General features: G+C 42.9%; 1 protein-coding gene across 1 annotated transcript; it reads left to right on the top strand.

Moving 5' to 3' along the window:
• Positions 1–7,280: 7,280 nt before the first annotated feature.
• LOC148049536 (ryncolin-3-like) lies at positions 7,281–17,117 on the top strand. The gene is made up of 8 exons (XM_087715606.1): positions 7,281–7,623; positions 10,618–10,755; positions 11,362–11,424; positions 11,691–11,726; positions 14,864–14,997; positions 15,447–15,576; positions 15,900–16,034; positions 16,768–17,117. The coding sequence occupies exons 1-8, from the start codon at positions 7,509–7,511 to the stop codon at positions 17,013–17,015; spliced, it is 999 nt and encodes a 332-aa protein (XP_087571732.1). The 5' UTR covers positions 7,281–7,508; the 3' UTR covers positions 17,016–17,117.
• Positions 17,118–18,554: the final 1,437 nt, after the last annotated feature.

Raw genomic sequence — 18,554 nt, 5'->3', positions numbered from 1 at the left:
TCATGTACCACCACTTGAACATCGTTGGCATCAGTGGTGGGTTCTGTACGAGCCTCCGTAATACTCCAGCTTCTCCGCGGAGCGTCACACAGGCACCAGATGCACCATGCATGTGCACATTAGCGCCAAAAGCATAAAGCACCAGTAAGGAGCACGGCCGGGCAGGTGGGCCCTCTGGAGCACCATACCGGAACAGTATCCGGTGTCCCAAGCAGGATCCGATACACACGTACTAGGGCATACCGCCTGAGACCCACCACTGTTTGGCATTGACAAAATCACCACCATCCAATTGTAAAGGAACAGCTTACATGTTGCGACCAGGGACGTGCAGTCAGGGGAGGCAGGGGAGGCAGAGCGTCACCACTGTCACCATAAAAAGAAAAAAAATGTAAAAGGAAAAAGGCAAGAGCTGAGGTCAGGCTGGGCTAGTTGCTGCCAGAGTCACAGTGGATGACTCGGCTTAGTGCTTAACTGTTTAAAAAAGCCTCTAAAAATGTGCCCTCTACAGGTGGTGGCAGGAGAATGACGTGCCTCATCTAGTCTGGCATTTTATGACCACTCGAGCAGAGTTAAGCAAGGGTTAAAAGCCGAAAAATTCCTGACGTAGATGAGGCACGTCGTTCTCCTGCCTCCTCCTCTGTAGAGGGTGTTTTTAGAGGCTTTTTTAAACAGTTAAGTACTAAACAGAGTCATCCATGGTGACTCTGGCAGCAACTAGCTCATCTTGGCCTCAGCTCTTGCCTTTTTCCTTTTACATTTTTTTTAATTTTCATGATGGCAGGCAAGAGCAGAGTTGAAATCCTCTCTGAAACAGCTGGAAAAGGTACGCGTGGGTTGGAGGGAGGGGGAGGGATTCAAACTTCATCCTCCTGGTACAACTTTGTGTGTCTGCTTGTTTGAGAGAAGGGGAGGGAGCATATTGAGACAGTTCTTTAGTTTATGTACTATGTAACACTCTAATACTATGCCTTTGGGTCTTCTGAAATTTTAATTATTCAATCATAAGCAAAAACAAAGTTTTCAGTAGAATGAATTTCCACTTCTTCTTACACCTGCCAGCCAAAATGCTGCTAGGGGTATTGCTAACATAGGCTGAGGAGGAAAACCTAAATTTTCTGAATCCTGGTGCAACTTTGTGTCTGTGAGTGTGTGTGTTTGAGAAAGAGGGGAGGGAGGGCGGGAGAGAGGGAGGAAGGAGGGGAAGGGAGAAGAAAAAGAAAAAGAAAGAAAGAAACTTATTTAGCAAAGGAGAAAAACAAATGCTGTCGCTTTAAATTGGAACTGAGCATGCCTGGCTATGGAATTCTGAAAGTTGAAGTCCACAAGTCTAAAAAAATTGCTGCCTCACCATCCATAAACCTCACCGCATATCACTGGTTGCAACAATATTGTAACATAATCAAACATCAATCTCTGCCTATGATAGGTCCTTGGGAAGGACTCAACAGGCAGATAAAAATGCCAAATCCAATCTAAATATCTGACTGCATAATAAGATCACAGGACCTGATGCAGAATGCAGAAACAGTTTAAGCCAGGGGGCTGCCTAATTCCTAATTCTAGCTTATCAGAGGGACAATATGGGGATGTGAATAACAAACCATTGTTTATAAAACTTTAAGCACATTTCAGTCTGTCCCAAAGGCGGATCAAAATGTCAACTTGGCAACCATGGTAGCACAATGAAAGCTCCACCCTTTTTAAAGCATGTAATGATGTTTGCAAAGCAAATTTATTCATTCAGTCTGTCATTAAAATTTCTTTTAGCTACCCAACTCTGACTGACCGTTTAAAAGTTAAAAATGGGGGGGGAGGAGTTCATTTCTAGTGTTTCCCCACGCAGACCCCCATATGTCTCTTCTTCCAAGTACCAATTTGCATGTAGGTTGTTATTAAAGTGAGAAGGAAAATAAAGGTAGTTCTCTGTTGCAATATACGTGCAGGCATACATTAGCTATGCTGAAACATGTATAGAATAGAAGCATTGATTAACCATATGATTGAATCAGTAAAACAAACTGTTTAACTCCTAACACTAAGCAGATCAGTAATCACAGACTCTTAATTATAAGCGTTGATTAAATCAGGGGTTACAACTGTTTAACTCTCAAACATTAATTAAGGATTAGAAGTTTGCACGATGATAAAAGATTTATTGACTATGAGTATTCTTTAGGTCTACATGGAAGTAAATGAGTTACCATATACTGTAAACTTGTACAATCATGATTGGCCCCCATTGACTATGTGAATCCACCCCCTTCCTTGTGTATGCTCAATAAAAGAGGCCTCCGGACTCTGTTCCGGGTCGGTTCGTCCCGAAGGAAATTCGTGTCCGAGTCTTTCTTCCACATTGGCTTCATGAACGACCCACAGAGAAATCGCATCTGGTGACCCCGACGTGATGATCCGTGTCGCCCACCTCATATCACCCCCAGGCTAGGAAAAGCCTCCCACTCAGGGCCGGCTGTCAGGGAACGGAGCACCCTCTCATTTCGTGAGTATGAGGTCGGGTTTCTCGAAAGAACAGGTAGCGCACCTTCATGAACTTCGGGATATCTGTAAATTTTCTGGTGTAATTATTCAAGCGATGGGCAAGTCGCTTCCCGTTTTCCCCTCAAAAGCATTTAATTGACTTATTGACTTGTGTCTAAAATCATTGTCCAATCTACCTGGAAAAAGGGGTCTTTAAAGCTCTCCTTGCTCTTTAAAAATATGCCAGCGCTGCTGGGAGATCAAGATAGAAACGGAACATCCCAGGGAGAGACAGATATTAACAATCTAGTGCTTAAGGAGATAGAATGGGCATAACTTCGAGCAAAAGTAAGAAATTTAGCAGGTAATGAGGTAAAGCCTGACTGAATGGGAAGACCTAGGTAATTGGACTTGATTACTTTGATGTAATGTCTGTTAAAAAAAAAATTCTTGGGTGTGCATCTAATAACATGTAGAATTGAATTGAATTGATGGTGATATGTTTGATCAGCTAGCTAAATAAATAAATAAGCTTGGGCTTGAAGCTGTGGGGGAGGGAAGAGTAGTTAGGATTTAAGCTAAGGTGACCAGATTTTCAGATTGACCGGGGGGGGGGGGGGGCTTGATTAAAAAAAAAATTTTTTTGTCAAAAGGTCACCCCAGGACACTGAAACCAGCATAAATACGAATCTGTTGCCAAACAAAATTTTGATCACGTGACCATGAGGATGTTGCAACGGTCGCTAAGTGTGAAAAATGGTCATCAGTCACTTTTTTCAATGCCATTGTAACTTTGGTCACTAAATGTTTTCCCCCTCCTCGAGACTCCTCACTTCTTCCTTCATTCCTCTTGCTTATCTACCTTCACCTTATCTGTCTTCTGCTCTTTCCCTCTCTTCCTTCCTTTCTCCTTCCATCCTCTCTTCTTTCCTCACTCACTCCCTTCCTCTTTTTTTCTCTTCCTTCCTCCTTCCATTCTTTCAGCTTCATTTCTTTTGCCTATCTACCTTCTCTGTCTTTCTGCTCTTTCCATTTCTTCGCTTCTGTTCCTTCCTTCTTCCCTCCTTTCCTATTTCTTCCTTCTTCCTTCCTTCTGCCTATCTACCTTCACCTTCTCTGTCTTTCTACTCTTTCCCTGTCTTCCCCTTTCCTCCCTCCCTCCCTTCTTTGCTTTCTAGTTCCATCTTTTCTTCTTTCCTCTCTCCCTCTTTTTCTTTTTTCCTTCCTTCCTCCTTCCTCTTGCCTATCAACTTTTTTTATTTTTTTTGTTACATAGAGTCATAGACGACACATACCCACAACAATAAAAACAAAACAAAAAGAAAAAAACCCATCATCACATATAGCATGTCATTTGGTTACAAGTGTTTTAACATTTATCATTCTTATACATTTATTATTTCATTTAATAGGTTATAATATACAGTTTGGGTTGCTTTGTTTACCATCCCTTCCTCCTGTTATAACACCACCTTATTTTCCCTTTCTTTTCTCCCTTCCTCCCTTCTCTACTTTCTTCCTTCCTGCTCTCCTTTCTCTTCCTTCTTCCCTTCCCTTTCTCCTACTCCTGCTCTTCCTCTTCCCCTTTCTACCCTCTCTCCCCCTCTTTCTCTCCTTTCCATCCTCCTCTCCTTACCTCTTTCTTCTTTCCATCATCCTTTCATTCTCTCCTCCTTTCTCCCTTTCTCCCAACTCCCTTTCTGGGAGTTGAAGTCCACACACTTTCAAGTCTCCAAGGTGGAGAAAGACTGATCTATCTAATTAATATAATTATTTCTCCCTCTCTTTTTCACTCTCTCTCCAGCGCACACACGCAAATGCATAGGGCAGCCCACCTCACACACAGGTAACTCCAGGCGGCTTACGGGAAGAGGACAGCCGACCACTCAACCACGCCGGGGGGGGGGCAGGATTTCGCCAAGGAAAGTTAACTTTCCTGCGAAAGGGGCCGGCAGCCTCTCAGCTGTTCCCGGCCGGGGAGACCTCCCCCCACTTCCACTCCTGCGACCCTCCTCCCGCCTCCTCGGAGCTTCAAGCAAGCTAACTGGGAAGGCCGGGGAAGAAGAAAAAGCGGCGGCGCGGGTGCGTGGCGGAAGCCCGGCTGCCGTTTCTCTTGCTGAGAGCAGAAGGGGAGGAGGAGGAGGAGAAAGTTAAAGTGGCAGCCCGATCCCTTCAGCAGCCGAGGAGGGAAACGTGCATTTTGACAGGGCTTGCACAGCGCTGTGCAAGCCCTGCCAAAGTGTCTGTTTCCCGGGCGGGCTGCCATTTCTCTTGCTGAGGGCGGGAGGAGGAGGAGGAGGAGGAGAAAGTTAAAGTGGCGGCCCGATCCCTTCAGCAGCCGAGGTGGGAAACGTGCGTTTTGACAGGGCTTGCACAGCGCTGTGCAAGCCCTGCCAAAGTGTCCGTTTCCCGGGCGGGCTGCCGTTTCTCTTGCTGAGGGTGGGAGGAGGAGGAGGAGGAGGAGGAGAAAGTGGCAGCCCGATCCCTTCAGCAGCCGAGGAGGGAAACGTGCGTTTTGACAGGGCTTGCATAGCGCTGTGCAAGCCCTGCCAAAGTGTCTGTTTCCCGGGCGGGCTGCCGTTTCTCTTGCTGAGGGCGGGAGGAGGAGGAGGAGAAAGTTAAAGTGGCGGCCCGATCCCTTCAGCAGCCGAGGTGGGAAACGTGCATTTTGACAGGGCTTGCACAGCGCATTTCTTTCCCTCATTGCTAGACCTTCATGGTTGAAAGCTATCTGGGAGCCACTGAAGAGATCCTTCTAGTGTCTCTCTCAATGCTTTTTCATCAGAAGAATTAGATCTTCCTGATCTGACCAATTTTAATCTTTTGTCAAACACATGTGCATTCCACTCACATGTTTTGAAGAAAAAACAAAAGGAAGGGGAGTATGTGGGAAATTTAATCTTACAAATTGTTGTCTTCAAATTGATGAAACTGGCAAGGTAGTGGCCGATCTTACCGCGGACTTGCGGAAATTGGTTCACGTACCCGTGCAAAAGTGGACAGGATTAATGGATGATGCAGGCTTCCTGGGAGGAATTTTTCGCAATTGGAAACAAGCCGCCTTCATGGCAGGCATGGCGCTCCTAGGGTTTCTTCTTTTGCCCTGCTTAATCCCAGTGCTTTGAATCATCATTCAGTCCACAGTAGAAAGTATGACACAGGGCAAAAACATTAATACAGCAACATTTGATTCGCAACACAAAGCCCTGCTAACAGCCTTCTCTGATGAAAACCCAGAGAAAGACAATACTCCCTTCCGACTCCTCAAAATTTAAAACAAAAGGAGGAGATGTTGCAATATATGTGCAGGCATACATTAGCTATGCTGAAACACGTATAGAGTAGAAGCAATGATTAACCATATGATTGAATCAGTAAAACAAACTGTTTAACTCCTAACACTAAGCAGATTAGTAATCACAGACTCTTAATTATAAGCGTTGATTAAATCAGGGGTTACAACTGTTTAACTCTCAAACATTAATTAAGGATTAGAAGTTTGCACGATGATAAAAGATTTATTGACTATGAGTATTCTTTAGGTCTACATGGAAGTAAATGAGTTACCATATACTGTAAACTTGCACAATCATGATTGGCCCCCATTGACTATGTGAATCCACCCCCTTCCTTGTGTATGCTCAATAAAAGAGGCCTCTGGACTCTGTTCCAGGTCGGTTTGTCCCGAAGGAAATTCGTGTCCGAGTCTTTCTTCCACATTGGCTTCATGAACGACCCGCGGAGAAATCGCAGTTCTCAACTTAAAATTTATGTTGCTAAGTGAGACATTTGTTAAGTGAGTTTTGCCTTTCTTGCACAATTGCTAAGTGAATCCCTACAGTTGTTAAATTAGCTTGGAAACTGAATCTGGCTTCCCCATTGACTTTGCTTATCAGAAAGTCGCCAGAGGTGATCACATGACTCCAGGACACTGCAAACATCATAAATGTGAATCAGTTGCCAAGCGTCTGAACTTTGATCCCATGACTGTGGAGAATGATGTAACCGTCATAAGTGTGAAAAATGGTCATAAGCCACTTTTTTTCAGTGCTGTTGTACCTTTGAATAATCACTAAACAAACAGTTGTAAGTCAAGGACTACCTCTAGTCTCTATCTGGAATGCAACACTGGAGGCAGAAAAAGAATTTGTCTTAACTAAATAAAAATACAGCAACACTGCAAAGACAGAAAAAGGTAAATAAAAGATGCCAATAACAACTCAAATCACAGGAATCAACAGGACCACATTGCTTCATGAAGCAGCTTCTAGGGATGCTTTATTTAAAGCTGTTGGCTACAATGTGGATACAATGCACATATTGTTCAATATAAGGAAAGGTTGGGTAATATGATGAACACTGCATAATTCAAGAATGCATTTTTCTTTAAATAACTCTGCTGAGGTTGCACAAACAGACATTGCAAAACAGATATGGGCCTTTTTATCCTTACTCAGCAAATGTGAGCACTTCCTCATTTCTCTGTTAATGCAGTCATTAAAAGGCCTCCATATATATACGTAAAGTAAATCTCACTTTACGTCTATAAAGCAGATGTAAAGTGAGATTTGGACATTAAGTGTGTAACCTACTGGGTCAGGCTGGACAGCCTCTTAAAGCCCCCTTTACTTCTATATTTAAGCCACAGAGGCAGAGTTGCAAAAGAACAGGAAGCAAGTGCCTAACCACAAGATGTCAAAAGCCTATGTCAAAAGTCCAAGGTTCAATTAAAGTTCGTTAATAACACGTACTCCATAAACAAAAGGAGAAGTAAGATCTCATCTCCTTATAAGGTTTTCTCCTCAAGGTAACCACTAAGAAATGTGTTAATTATTTCCGTGTTGCAATGCTTTTGAGAATGTATAAGAATGTGTGCTTCGATAATGAAGGTTGTTCAGAACTTGCATGGGCTAGCTTTCTGAACCTGGCTGCCAAATAAACTTTTCCTGTATCCTGAGAAGTCCAAAGCCTGTAATTTTCTGCAACAATACCACACACCTCTCGCTCAGAGAGAAAGCTGGCAAGGCAAGATGAAGCCTTGGGCTGGTTTCCACCTGATTTTCCTGGTTGCTATTTCGGTGGAGGGTGACGTCTCAAATTATGGCACTGGAGGATCCCAGGACACTGAAGCCACTTGCTGTGCAGGTGAGTTCCAGCTGTCTGATCTTTCAGCTTGGTCTTAACCTCTGTGGGGTCCCTATGTGCAGGAGCAGAATGTTAGTACTTAGTTTCCCAATAAAGCCCATTCATAAAAAAATTAAAAAAAGGAATACTTGCCTCATGTTCTTTCGACTGTCCACAACTACTGTGAGCATGAGGACCCAGATTGCTGGAGACAATATGCTGGCTCTGTAAACCACTTAGAGGGTTCTGTAAAGCACTACAAAGGAGCATATACGCTTAAGTGCTACGTGGCTCAGGAAATAAATGAAGGATGAATTCTGGCTGCAGTGAAGTTCTGCCTTAAAATTGAGCATTTTCTGAGGGTACTGGTGGCATTTAAAGATTGGAGAAAGTTGATGAGTTGTGATGCTCTTGAAGGGAAAGGATCCTTTCAAAGCAGCAGCATCTTCAGAATAGCTTTTAAAGATCAATAAGTTACTTTATAATAAATAAAAACAAAATTGATTTTGAACTGCTGGGTAATTTTCAGATGACATTTTGTATATGTGAGATATATATTAGTTGCGGTTTTGATATCTGTAAAACACGGTTAAGATCTTTGCCTAAGTATTTACCTAAACAATTTTATGTATGTATTTGTATAGATAAACATGAGAACAAGAAAGTTCATCTTCTAGATATAGACAGGGCCACCTTAATGAACTGTGTTTTATGTGGAAGACCCTGGTTTCACATGGTATAAAGGATGAAGACGAGAGCTGGTTTGGTGTAGCAGTTAAATAATCAAGGTAGAAATTGGGAGAACATGAGCTGTAATTCCACTTTAGACTAAGGTGACCAGACATCCCACTTTTGGCAGGACAGTCCCTCTTTTGAACAATTTGTCCCGCGTCCCGGTGTTTTTTTAAAAAGTCCCAATTTTTTTTAAGTTACGAAAAAGCCTCCAGCCACCTTGAGGCTCTCCTAGCAACTCGGAGCCGAGTGCATTCCCGCCTGCGTGATCTTGGGAGCTGTTGCCAATGGCTGAGGGAGGAGAAGACTTTACTCCATGTGGAGACCGTGGGCTTCCCTCACAGATTTTTCTTCTTCTGTTGCTTTGAGCAGCCCCTCCCTCCCCCCTCTCTCTTTCTCTCTCTCTTGGAGCTGGAGGGCTGCCTCTGAGGCTGTCCAAGCTCAGCCCCTTCCCTTCCCCCCTGGACTGCTGCTTCACCTCAGCTACTCAGGACTTCTAAATTGGCATTTCATGTTGTTTGGGGAGGGGATTACTGTGCCATTGAAACACAGCGTATGTCTCACATGGCTGATAACCTGGTCTCTATACAGAAGAGGTAATTTTAAAAACTTCGGAGCAAATCCTGAAAGAGGGGAGAGAGATCCTGAAAGAGTGTGTGCACAGGAGGGGAATTTTATAAACGTCCCAGTGAATCCAGAGGAGGGGAGAGAGAGGGGGAGAGAGAGAGAGAGAGAGAGGCTGAAGGAGTTTGTGCACAGGAGGGGGAAAGAGAGAGAGAGAAAGAGAGAGAGAGAGAGGCTGAAGGAGTGTGTGCACAGGAGGGGAATTTTATAAATGTCCCAGTGAATCCAGAGGAGGGGAGAGAGAGAGAGAGGCTGAAGGAGTGTGTACACAGGAGGGGAATTTTATAAACCTCCCAGTGAATCCAGGGGAGGGGGGGAGTGAGAGACAGAGAGAGGGGGGGCTGAAGGAGTGTGTGCACAGGAGAAAAATTTTATAAACGTCCCAGCAAATCCAGAGGAGGAGGAGGAGGAGGAGGAGGAGGAGGAGGAGAGAGAGAGAGGAGGGGGGAGGCTGAAGGAGTTTGTGCACAGGAGGGGAATTTTATAAACGTCCCAGTGAATCCAGAGGAGAAGAGTGTGTGTGTGTGTGTGTGTGTGTGTGTGTGTGTGACAGAAAGAGAGAGAGAAACTATCACTAAATGTTGTAGCTTATGATTCTTGATGAATGTATTCTATTTTATTTTTCTTTATGTACACTGAGAGCATATTCACCAAAGACAAATTCCTTGTGTGTCCAATCACACTTGGCTTATAAACTATTCTATTCTATTCTATTCTATTCTATTCTACTCTACTCTACTCTACTCTACTCTACTCTACTCTACTCTACTCATTTCTATTTCAATTCTAATAAGGAGTTTAGCTTCACTCTCTTGAAAATGTAAGCTAGCATAAGGAATTATAATGGAAGCTAGCTTTAACTTTCAAACAGTTCATTTAGTGACCAAAGTTACAGTGGCATTGAAAAAAGTGACTGATGACCATTTTCACACTTAGTGACCATTTTTCACACTTAGAGACCGTTGCAGCATCCTCATGGTCACGTGATCAAAATTTTGATGTTTGGCAACAGATTCATATTTATGATGCTTTCAGTGTCCTGGGGTCATGTAATCACCTTGTGTGACCTTTTGACAAAATATAAAAATTTTAATCAAGCCCCCCCCCCCTGGTCAATGGTGTCCCTCTTTACCAATCTGAAAATCTGGTCACCTTACTTTAGATACAAATTCATCTGACCTTGGACCAGTCCTCTCTCTCAGCTCTAAGAAGAAGGTAAGGTCAAGTCACTTCTGATAAAGATTGCCAAGAAAGCTGCAGTTGCCAGGAGTCTAGTCTCATTTTAAAGGAAGAAGATGGGGAGAGGGGAGGGAAAAGGATAAAAAAGGAAGAGTGAAAACAAATCAAGGACTTTTTAAAAAAGAAGTATGCACTGTTATTTTAGAGAAAAATCCTTGGGGGAAAGCCCCCTAATTTCATTCTCAAATTCTTCAATAGCCCAGGAACAGAAATAATGTTTATGTGTGGAAAATATGAGTGGAAGAAATTTTGTGTCTCTTTTACACCGTAAGCACCTTGCCTTCTGCTCCACCCTGATTTTCTAGCACCTCACTCATGCTATTTTGGTTTAATGTGAACCTATTGCTCCATAAGGATACCATACTGCTTCTTTTCTATTTTTCATGTTCTGTCCTTTTTATGTTCTTTCTCCTATGCCAGAGCTGAAGGCCCTAACACAATGCGGAACGGACAAGATTATTCTCCAAGGTCAGGCTGGGATACCTGGAATTCCAGGTGTGCCAGGAACAAACGGATCACCAGGGCTAAAGGGTGACCAAGGTCCTCAGGGGCCCCCAGGTGAGTAAAAGCCCATTAATGATGTCATTCCAGGTGATTCACAGCAACTTATTTGCTGTCTTTCCTTGCAGCAGTGGGAAGCAAACTTTGTATTAATAAAGTTTGCCTGGAAAAGGAGAAGTTGCTGGCAGAGAGACAGAAGCAATTCTCTTTCTCCCAAATGCTAGATAGAAAATGAAAGTTGCATGTTCTTTCAGTCAGTAAAAGGATTCTTAAGATCAATGTCTTAGCAAAGTAATCAGGAGATGCTTCTTTGGTTCTCTGGTATTGTGGGAACTTTTTAAAGACAGGTGGATTAGGTCGTTTTGCCGTATGAGTTGTTCTTATGCACATGAGCCTTCTTCCTTTCCAAAGAATCAACAATGCTATCAAGGATTTGTTGGTCACTAACCTACAAATCCAACATAATTTCATACAAATCAAGAATCCTATGAGCCCTGAGCTAAAATTTGAAACCATCATCAAAATCAAAACAACTTTCCTCTTTGATTGTTTGCCACTCTGGAAGCTGAGTATAATGTCTGGCTTCAAAACTCTGTTGAAGATGTATTTTGATGCTTCTAAGCTGGTCTTTCTCCTCCTCCTTTTCTTCTTTCTCTTCTTCAGGTGAAAGAGGATCTGCTGGGATAACTGGAAAAGCTGGACCAAAAGGAGACAAAGGAGACAAAGGTAATACATCTATTGATTGAGATCAAAGATTGTGCAAGAGCTGGATCAAAGGGGAAGCACTGGCCCACCTGTATGTCACTGATCACACTTTATTTCATGGTCTCCTTGGTTGAACTGTTTGTAACATAGAACGAAATCATGATAGAAATCCATCACTATGAAGAATGGACAATACACTGGCATACAAGAGGTTATTCTTATCTATGGGTCTTATGAACCTTTCAGTTTACCCACTGCACAATAAATTATTTTTTCTTTTCTTACAGGAGATGCCTGCAGATTAGACAATTGTCCACCGAAAGGTATGCCTCTTCTTCCTCTTTCTCAAAAGCTTCCTAATTGGATTGCTTCAGTCTTTCACTTAGATGGTAGCTGGATGATTTTGGGAGCTGAAGGCCAAGAAACTGGAATCATCAAATGCAGAAAGCTTTCTTTGCTAGTCTGAGCCCTACCGGGCTTTTATAACTAAGCTAAGATGCCTATAAACCTGCCAATCAAGTTCCTTTGACCTAGCACATTCCTATCTGGGCCAACTACAATTTCCATCATTTGCAGCAGCCTATCTATCTTAATGGATACAATGTACAGTATTATCAGTCACTTAACTGACTGAATAATTCAAGTTGGATAGGATATTTCTTTTAGCTCCACCCTATTACACTTCTAAGCAAGGTTGATAGTCTCACCAAGTTGTTACTTCCAGAACTAACCCTAACCCTAACCCTATCTTAATGGATACAGTGTACAGTATTGTCAGTCATTTAAGGGACTGAATAATTCAAGTTGGAAAAGCATATTTCTTTTAGCTGCATCCTTCTAAACAGCGTTCATATTGTCAATACACTCACCAAGTTGTTATTTCCAGAACTTTGTTACAGAAAGTCATTCAGGTATAAAAGCAGTACAAGTTATTAACGTAAACAGGTGGAATCAGTATAAGCAGATGATAAGAGCTGATTACTCTTTTTTCCTGTTTAATTATTTCCTACCAAAATACCTGCAATTAAAATTAAAAGAACTTACTAAGCCACCTGATAAGCTATATTATATATAATATATTATAAATATTATGTATCTTTACAGAACGTCAGTAAATATTTAAAGCTATTGAGTCCTGAGACTTTCCATTCAATGTGGAAATATGCCATTTCTTAATCTTGGAATGAGAGGATTCTCATGATCTGGGAAAAAGTAAAAACATATAATTGAATACACACCATATAAAAGATAGTAAGATATAAGAAGAAATTCAAAAGATACTGTTGAAAATCCTTCAGAAGAGATTACATCCTCATATATAAAGAGAAACGACAATTGAACTGACACAATTCAAAATGCATAGGGTAACATGAGATAATATACGGAACAATAGGAAGGTGGAAACATCAGAAAAATGTTTCTAAAAGTTCTACTAAAAGTACTTCAAAGCTTTTGTTAGGTGGCAGCTGTGGCCAAGAGCATCTTTGCACAGGTATGTGTCCTTTCCTTGAACAGGAGTCCCTGCAGGTGATCACTTGTGCCCTGATCACTTTATAATTGAATAGTAGTTCAATAGTAGTTTGAACTACTGTTCAAGTAGTTAAAGCACTTTACATAGACCTCCCCTTAAAGACTACCTCGAAACTACAGTTCTTTCAAAATAGAATGGTACAAGTAGTGATGGGCCCGTCTCATTGTGCCTATGTGATCACAGTTATTAGAGTAGCATCGGCTGCTAGCGGCTTCAAAATGCTTTAAAACCTTGTCTGGCATAGAACCTGGTTAAGTGAGGGGCAGCTTTTCTCCCATTGTGTCGGCTCACCTCCTAGTTCCTGGCAGAATGGATCCCTCCTAATACATATTGTCCTCACACAGGATCTAGGAAGTATGAATTCTCTGTGACCATGACCTTCAGTGAACAAAATCTGGCTGGCTGGGCAACAAATCATAACAATAAACAAGCTGGCACTCAATCCAGACAAGACCGAGTGGCTATTGATGTTGCCCCCCAAGGACGGTCCAGATATTCCATCTCTCAGCCTGGGGGGTGAAACTCTACAGCCCTCAGAGAGGGTCCGCAACTTGGGTGTCCTCCTGGACTCACGGCTGACATTAGAACATCACTTGTCGGCTGTGACCAGGGGGGCTTTCGCCCAGGTTCGCCTGGTGCACCAGTTGCGGTCCTACCTGGACCGGGAGGCACTTCAAATGGTCACTCATGCTCTCGTCACCTCTAGGCTTGATTACTGCAATGCGCTTTACTGCCCTTGAAGAGTGTTCGGAGTCTACAGTTGGTCCAGAATGCGGCTGCGCGAGCTATATTGGGTGTACCTAGATACACCCATGTTACACCTATCCTCCATGAGCTGCACTGGCTTCCCATCAGTCTCCGGATGCACTTCAAGGTGCTGGTCATGACCTTTAAAGCCCTACATGGCTTGGGACCTGGATATCTGCAGGACCACCTCCTGTCACATACCTCCCAACAACCCATAAGATCTCACAGGCTGGGCCTCCTCCGGGTGCCGCCGACTGGGCAATGCCGGTTGACAACCACTCGGGGGAGGGCTTTCTCTTTAGCTGCTCCGGCCCTGTGGAATGATCTCCCCGCAGAGATCCGGACCCTTCCCACTCTCTCAGCCTTCCAAAAAGCCACAAAAACCTGGCTGTTCCGGCAGGCCTGGGGCTGTTGACCAGCCCTATCTAGAACTGAGTGCATGGTGTGTTATTTTTAAATCTATCTTTTTTTTCCCCCTTATATTTCTGTTTTGATTTTATTCTGTATTGTAAGCCACCTGGAGTCCTACGGGATTGGGCGGCATATAAATGGCCCAATTTTAAATTCAAATTCAAATTCAAATAACACTTCTATAAAATTGCTTACAAAGTGATGAAAGACCAGATAATAACTTGGTAAACATTTTGAAGTGAAAATAATATTTTTAAAGTGTAGCAGCCCTGAAAGATATGAAGAATCTCTTTCTAGAAAATATATGTCCTCAAGTTTTAAATCTTACTCAGATGCATATGCTTACTGGATGAAGAGAAAGAGGAATGACGGACTTTGTAGTAGCCAAATTAAGAATGGGTTTTGGATAGTACAAACTCATTAACCACAGGCTGAGGATCATTATGATACTTGTTTGCATGTATCAACATTTGCAAGTGAGACTCCGACTCCCGTCATCCTCAGTCACCAAGCCCAACAGTTCCAAAGATGTCTACTATGATTCTCCTTCCCACTGGAATTATCATGTTATCTTTATATAAGGGATATATATGAAGGTTTTTTATAAGGGATCTCCATGAGTTCATTGCATTACAACAAGCATTCATATTCCTACAATTCAGACTACAGTGATTTCACCCTTGAGAGTTCTCCACAAAAGTCAACATCAGGCCCGGACATGTATTTTGCCTGAACTGAGCCACTCAATTCTTCTCCCTATTCTTTCCCTAGAGATTGAAGCCAGAAACTGCAAGGACCTCCTGGAACATGGGGAGACCCTGACTGGCTGGTATACAATCTACCCAACCAAGGGAAACCCGGTGGTGGTTTTCTGTGACATGGGGACTGATGGAGGAGGCTGGTTGGTAAGTGGCAGCCCAAGGAGGAGGAGGAGGAAGAGATGTCTGAATGCATCAGAAGAGCAAAAAAAACCATGTTACTATAATTACTCTTTTAAACAAATAGGCTTCGTGCTATCCACTTTGTTATAAAATAATAGTGGCTATTCAGGGGCCCATCAGTCTTCTCTCATCTGAAGAAATGACTGGCGGACAAGTTACAGGCCCAAAGCTGAATGAGACTCCCAAGTGCCCTCTTGGGATTTGAGCCAAGACAGTAGAAGGCACAAAGATGGTCTCAAGGAGTTGCTGCCTCATTATGACTTACAAGAGGAGTCATAATTCTATTCAAGGTCTTTTGCAAAAGAAGACTGAAAGGCAGCCCCCCCCCCGCCACTTCAGAAATGGCCTAAGATTAAGGAAAGCAGCTTCTCCATCAAGCAGATGCTGAGGTATCGCTCCCTTTCTCTCCACAGCAATTCCAGAGGCGGCAAGATGGGTCTGTGGATTTCTACCATGACTGGGAATCATACAAGAAAGGATTTGGAAATCAAGGATCAGAATTCTGGCTGGGCAATGATAAGATCCATCTTCTCACCAGTTCTGGTAAGCCCAAAATCTACTCTTCTACCTGATACTCAGTTTGATAGACATTGTCCTTTTCTACAGATAATACTTATCTTTATCAGAATTAATACTAGCAGATCGGTACCCCTCCTCAGTGCCATAACCAATTGTATGTACATAGACAATTAATAAAAGATTGACTTTGTAAAGGTAAAGGAAACTTCAGAGGATCACCAGAGGTTTTGGATGGACACATAGATCATAATCCCACCATGATGTCTACACAATGATTAGCAGGCTTCCTTTCAATGACTTCTGCACCTTAAGTAACTCTCTAATAGTATCTTTCTTCTGTTCTGCAGGAACACATCAGTTGAGGATTGACCTAGAAGATTTCAATGGTTCCAGAACCTTTGCAATATATTCCAGTTTCAGAATTGCAAATGAAAATGAAAATTACAAATTAATATTGGGTTCTTATTTGGATGGCAACATGGGTGAGTAATACAGAAAATGCCTCTGCATTCGAGTCCGTTTTTACAGTGCATAGAACAAACATAAATAATTACTTCAAATAGTGAGTTGGACAGAAAATAAATTTATTCATAGAAAAACTGGAGAAGTTAACAAAATACAAAAACATTCAAGCAGAAATAGAACATCTGTGGTAAAAGAAAAGGTAATACCAATAGTAATAAGTGCTTTGGTACTTATTCATGTACCACCACTTGAACACCATTGGCATTGACAAAATAACCACTAAACAATTGTAAAAGCACATTTATTAGAAACAATTTACATGTTGCAACAATATTGTAACACATCAATCTCTGCCTATAATAGGTCCTTGGGAAGGACTCAACCAGTGGATAAAAATGCCAAACCCAATCTAAATAACTGACTGCATAATAATATCACATGACCCGATGCAGAATGCAGAAAAAGTTTAAGCCAGGGGGCTGCCTAACTGCTTTCTAGCTTATCAGAGGGACAATAGTGGGGGGGGGAGGGATGAATATGAAGAGGCAGCCCTTCAATTGGTCCAGGGAGTAATCCCAGACTCAGGGGATCTAGGAAATTATGCATATAAACAAAATCCTCTATCATTTATATTTGATCCCTTTCTAATTCTTAGTGGTGTAGGAACATTTTTCATTGGTGAAATACCCTGCAGGTTTGCAATCCTGGAAGACATGAACTTAGTGCTTGCCTGTGATTTCCTCCCTTTAGGTGATTCTCTCTCAGGACACAATGACCATCCGTTCTCTACCAAAGACAGAGACAATGATATCTATGATGGAAATTGTGCTGAAAGTTTCAGAGGAGCCTGGTGGTATACTAACTGCCACTCTTCCAACCTGAATGGCCTGTATCACAAAGGAGAACATACCTCTTACGCTGATGGCATCAACTGGTATTCTGGGAAGGGGCACCATTATTCTTACAAGTATGCAGATATGAAAATTAGACCACAATAAATGAAACCACAGTTTGAGAGATTTTTCAATATGACCCAAAATGATTATTCTTCTCTATTCTCTTCTGGAAAAAAAATTAAATGCAGCAATTCTTTAAAACTGCTCCTTTGTGTCACTGTTCTCTCTTGTAGTGATCCCTTTTTTATGTACATGGGGATTGGGTTCAAACCATTTTCCTTCTTCATTTTCCAATTTTTTGGAAGCAGAAATAGAACATCTGTGGCAAAAGAAAACAAAGGTAGTACCAATAGGAATTAGTTACTGGGATTGCTCCCAGTTTGCCCTGGTTCGGTAGTGGTGATTCGGCCTAAGTTGTAGAATCGGCAGTGACCCAGACTCCAAACCAATCCCCCAGTCTCTTCTGCTGTTGCCGGCATATTTCTGCACATGCGCAGATTAGATTACAGTCAACTGTGCATGTGTGAGCAACGCACAGCGGATGCGGGAGCGAGTGAAGCCTGCATGAAGCAAAGCGGTACCAACCGGTACAGGGACCCTCCCCTGTTTGGTGCCTATTCATGTACCATCACTTGAACACTATTGGCATCAGTGGTGGGTTCTGGATTCCATTCTAACTGGTACGGTTGAAATGGCCCTGGAGTTACCCACATGCACGCGTGCAGTGCATGGGCACACGGGCATGGTGCATGCATGCGTTCAACATCAAATGACGCGTCCACAAGCCTCCATGATGCTCCAGCTTCTCCGCAGATCATCACGCAGGCACCATATGTGCCATGCATGTGCGTGTAAGTGCCAAAAGCATAAAGCACCAGTAAGGAGCACGGGCGGGAGGGTGGGCCCCTCTGGAGCACTATACCGGAACGGTATCCTGTGTTCCAGGCAGGATCCGGTATGCCCGTACTGGAGCTTACCACCTGCAACCCACCATGATTGGCATTGACAAAATCACCACCATCCAATTGTAAAGGAACAGCTTACATGTTGCAACCAGGGACGTGCAGTCAGGGGAGGCAGGGGAGGCAGGGCCTCACCACTGTCACCATGAAAAGAAAATGTAAAAGGAAAAAGGCAAGAGCTGAGGTCAGGCTGGGCTAGTTGCTGCCAGAGTCACAGTGGATGACTCGGCTTAGTGCTTAACTGTTTAAAAAAGCCTCTAAAAAAGTGCCCTCTACAGGAGGCGGCAGGAGAACGAGGTGCCTCATCTAGTCTGGCATTTTATGAGCACTCAAGCAGAGTTAACCAAGGGTTAAAAGCCGAAAAATTCTTGACGTAGATGAGGCACGTTGTTCTCCTGCCTCCTCCTATGTAGAGGATGTTTTTTAGAGGCTTTTTTAAACAGTTAAGCACTACGCAGAGTCATCCATGGTGACTTTGGTAGCAACTAGCTCATCTTAGCTTCAGCTCTTACCATTTTCCTTTTAAATTTTCTTTACTTTTCATGATGGCAGGCAAGAGCAGAGTTGAAATCCTCTCTGAAACAGCTGGAAAATGTACGTGTGGGTTGGAGGGAGGGGGAGGAATTCAAACTTCATCCTCCTGGTACAACTTTGTGTGTGTGCGTCTTTGAGAGAGGAG

This window comes from Thamnophis sirtalis, unplaced genomic scaffold (assembly GCF_051295495.1).
Source record: "Thamnophis sirtalis isolate CommonGarterSnake01/CBP01778 unplaced genomic scaffold, rThaSir2_p1.2 scaffold_1, whole genome shotgun sequence".
Taxonomy (NCBI): domain Eukaryota; kingdom Metazoa; phylum Chordata; class Lepidosauria; order Squamata; family Natricidae; genus Thamnophis; species Thamnophis sirtalis.
The sequence above is the reverse complement of the archived record's forward strand: the minus strand, read 5'-3'. Positions and strand labels throughout refer to the sequence as shown.

Coding starts and splice junctions, on each gene's coding strand:
- LOC148049536 (XM_087715606.1), top strand. CDS start 7,509: ATGAAGCCTTGGGCTGGTTTCCACCTGATTTTCCTGGTTGCTATTTCG. Junction 10,756..11,361: donor AGGTCCTCAGGGGCCCCCAG/GTGAGTAAAAGC, acceptor TCTCTTCTTCAG/GTGAAAGAGGATCTGCTGGG. Junction 14,998..15,446: donor CTGATGGAGGAGGCTGGTTG/GTAAGTGGCAGC, acceptor TTCTCTCCACAG/CAATTCCAGAGGCGGCAAGA.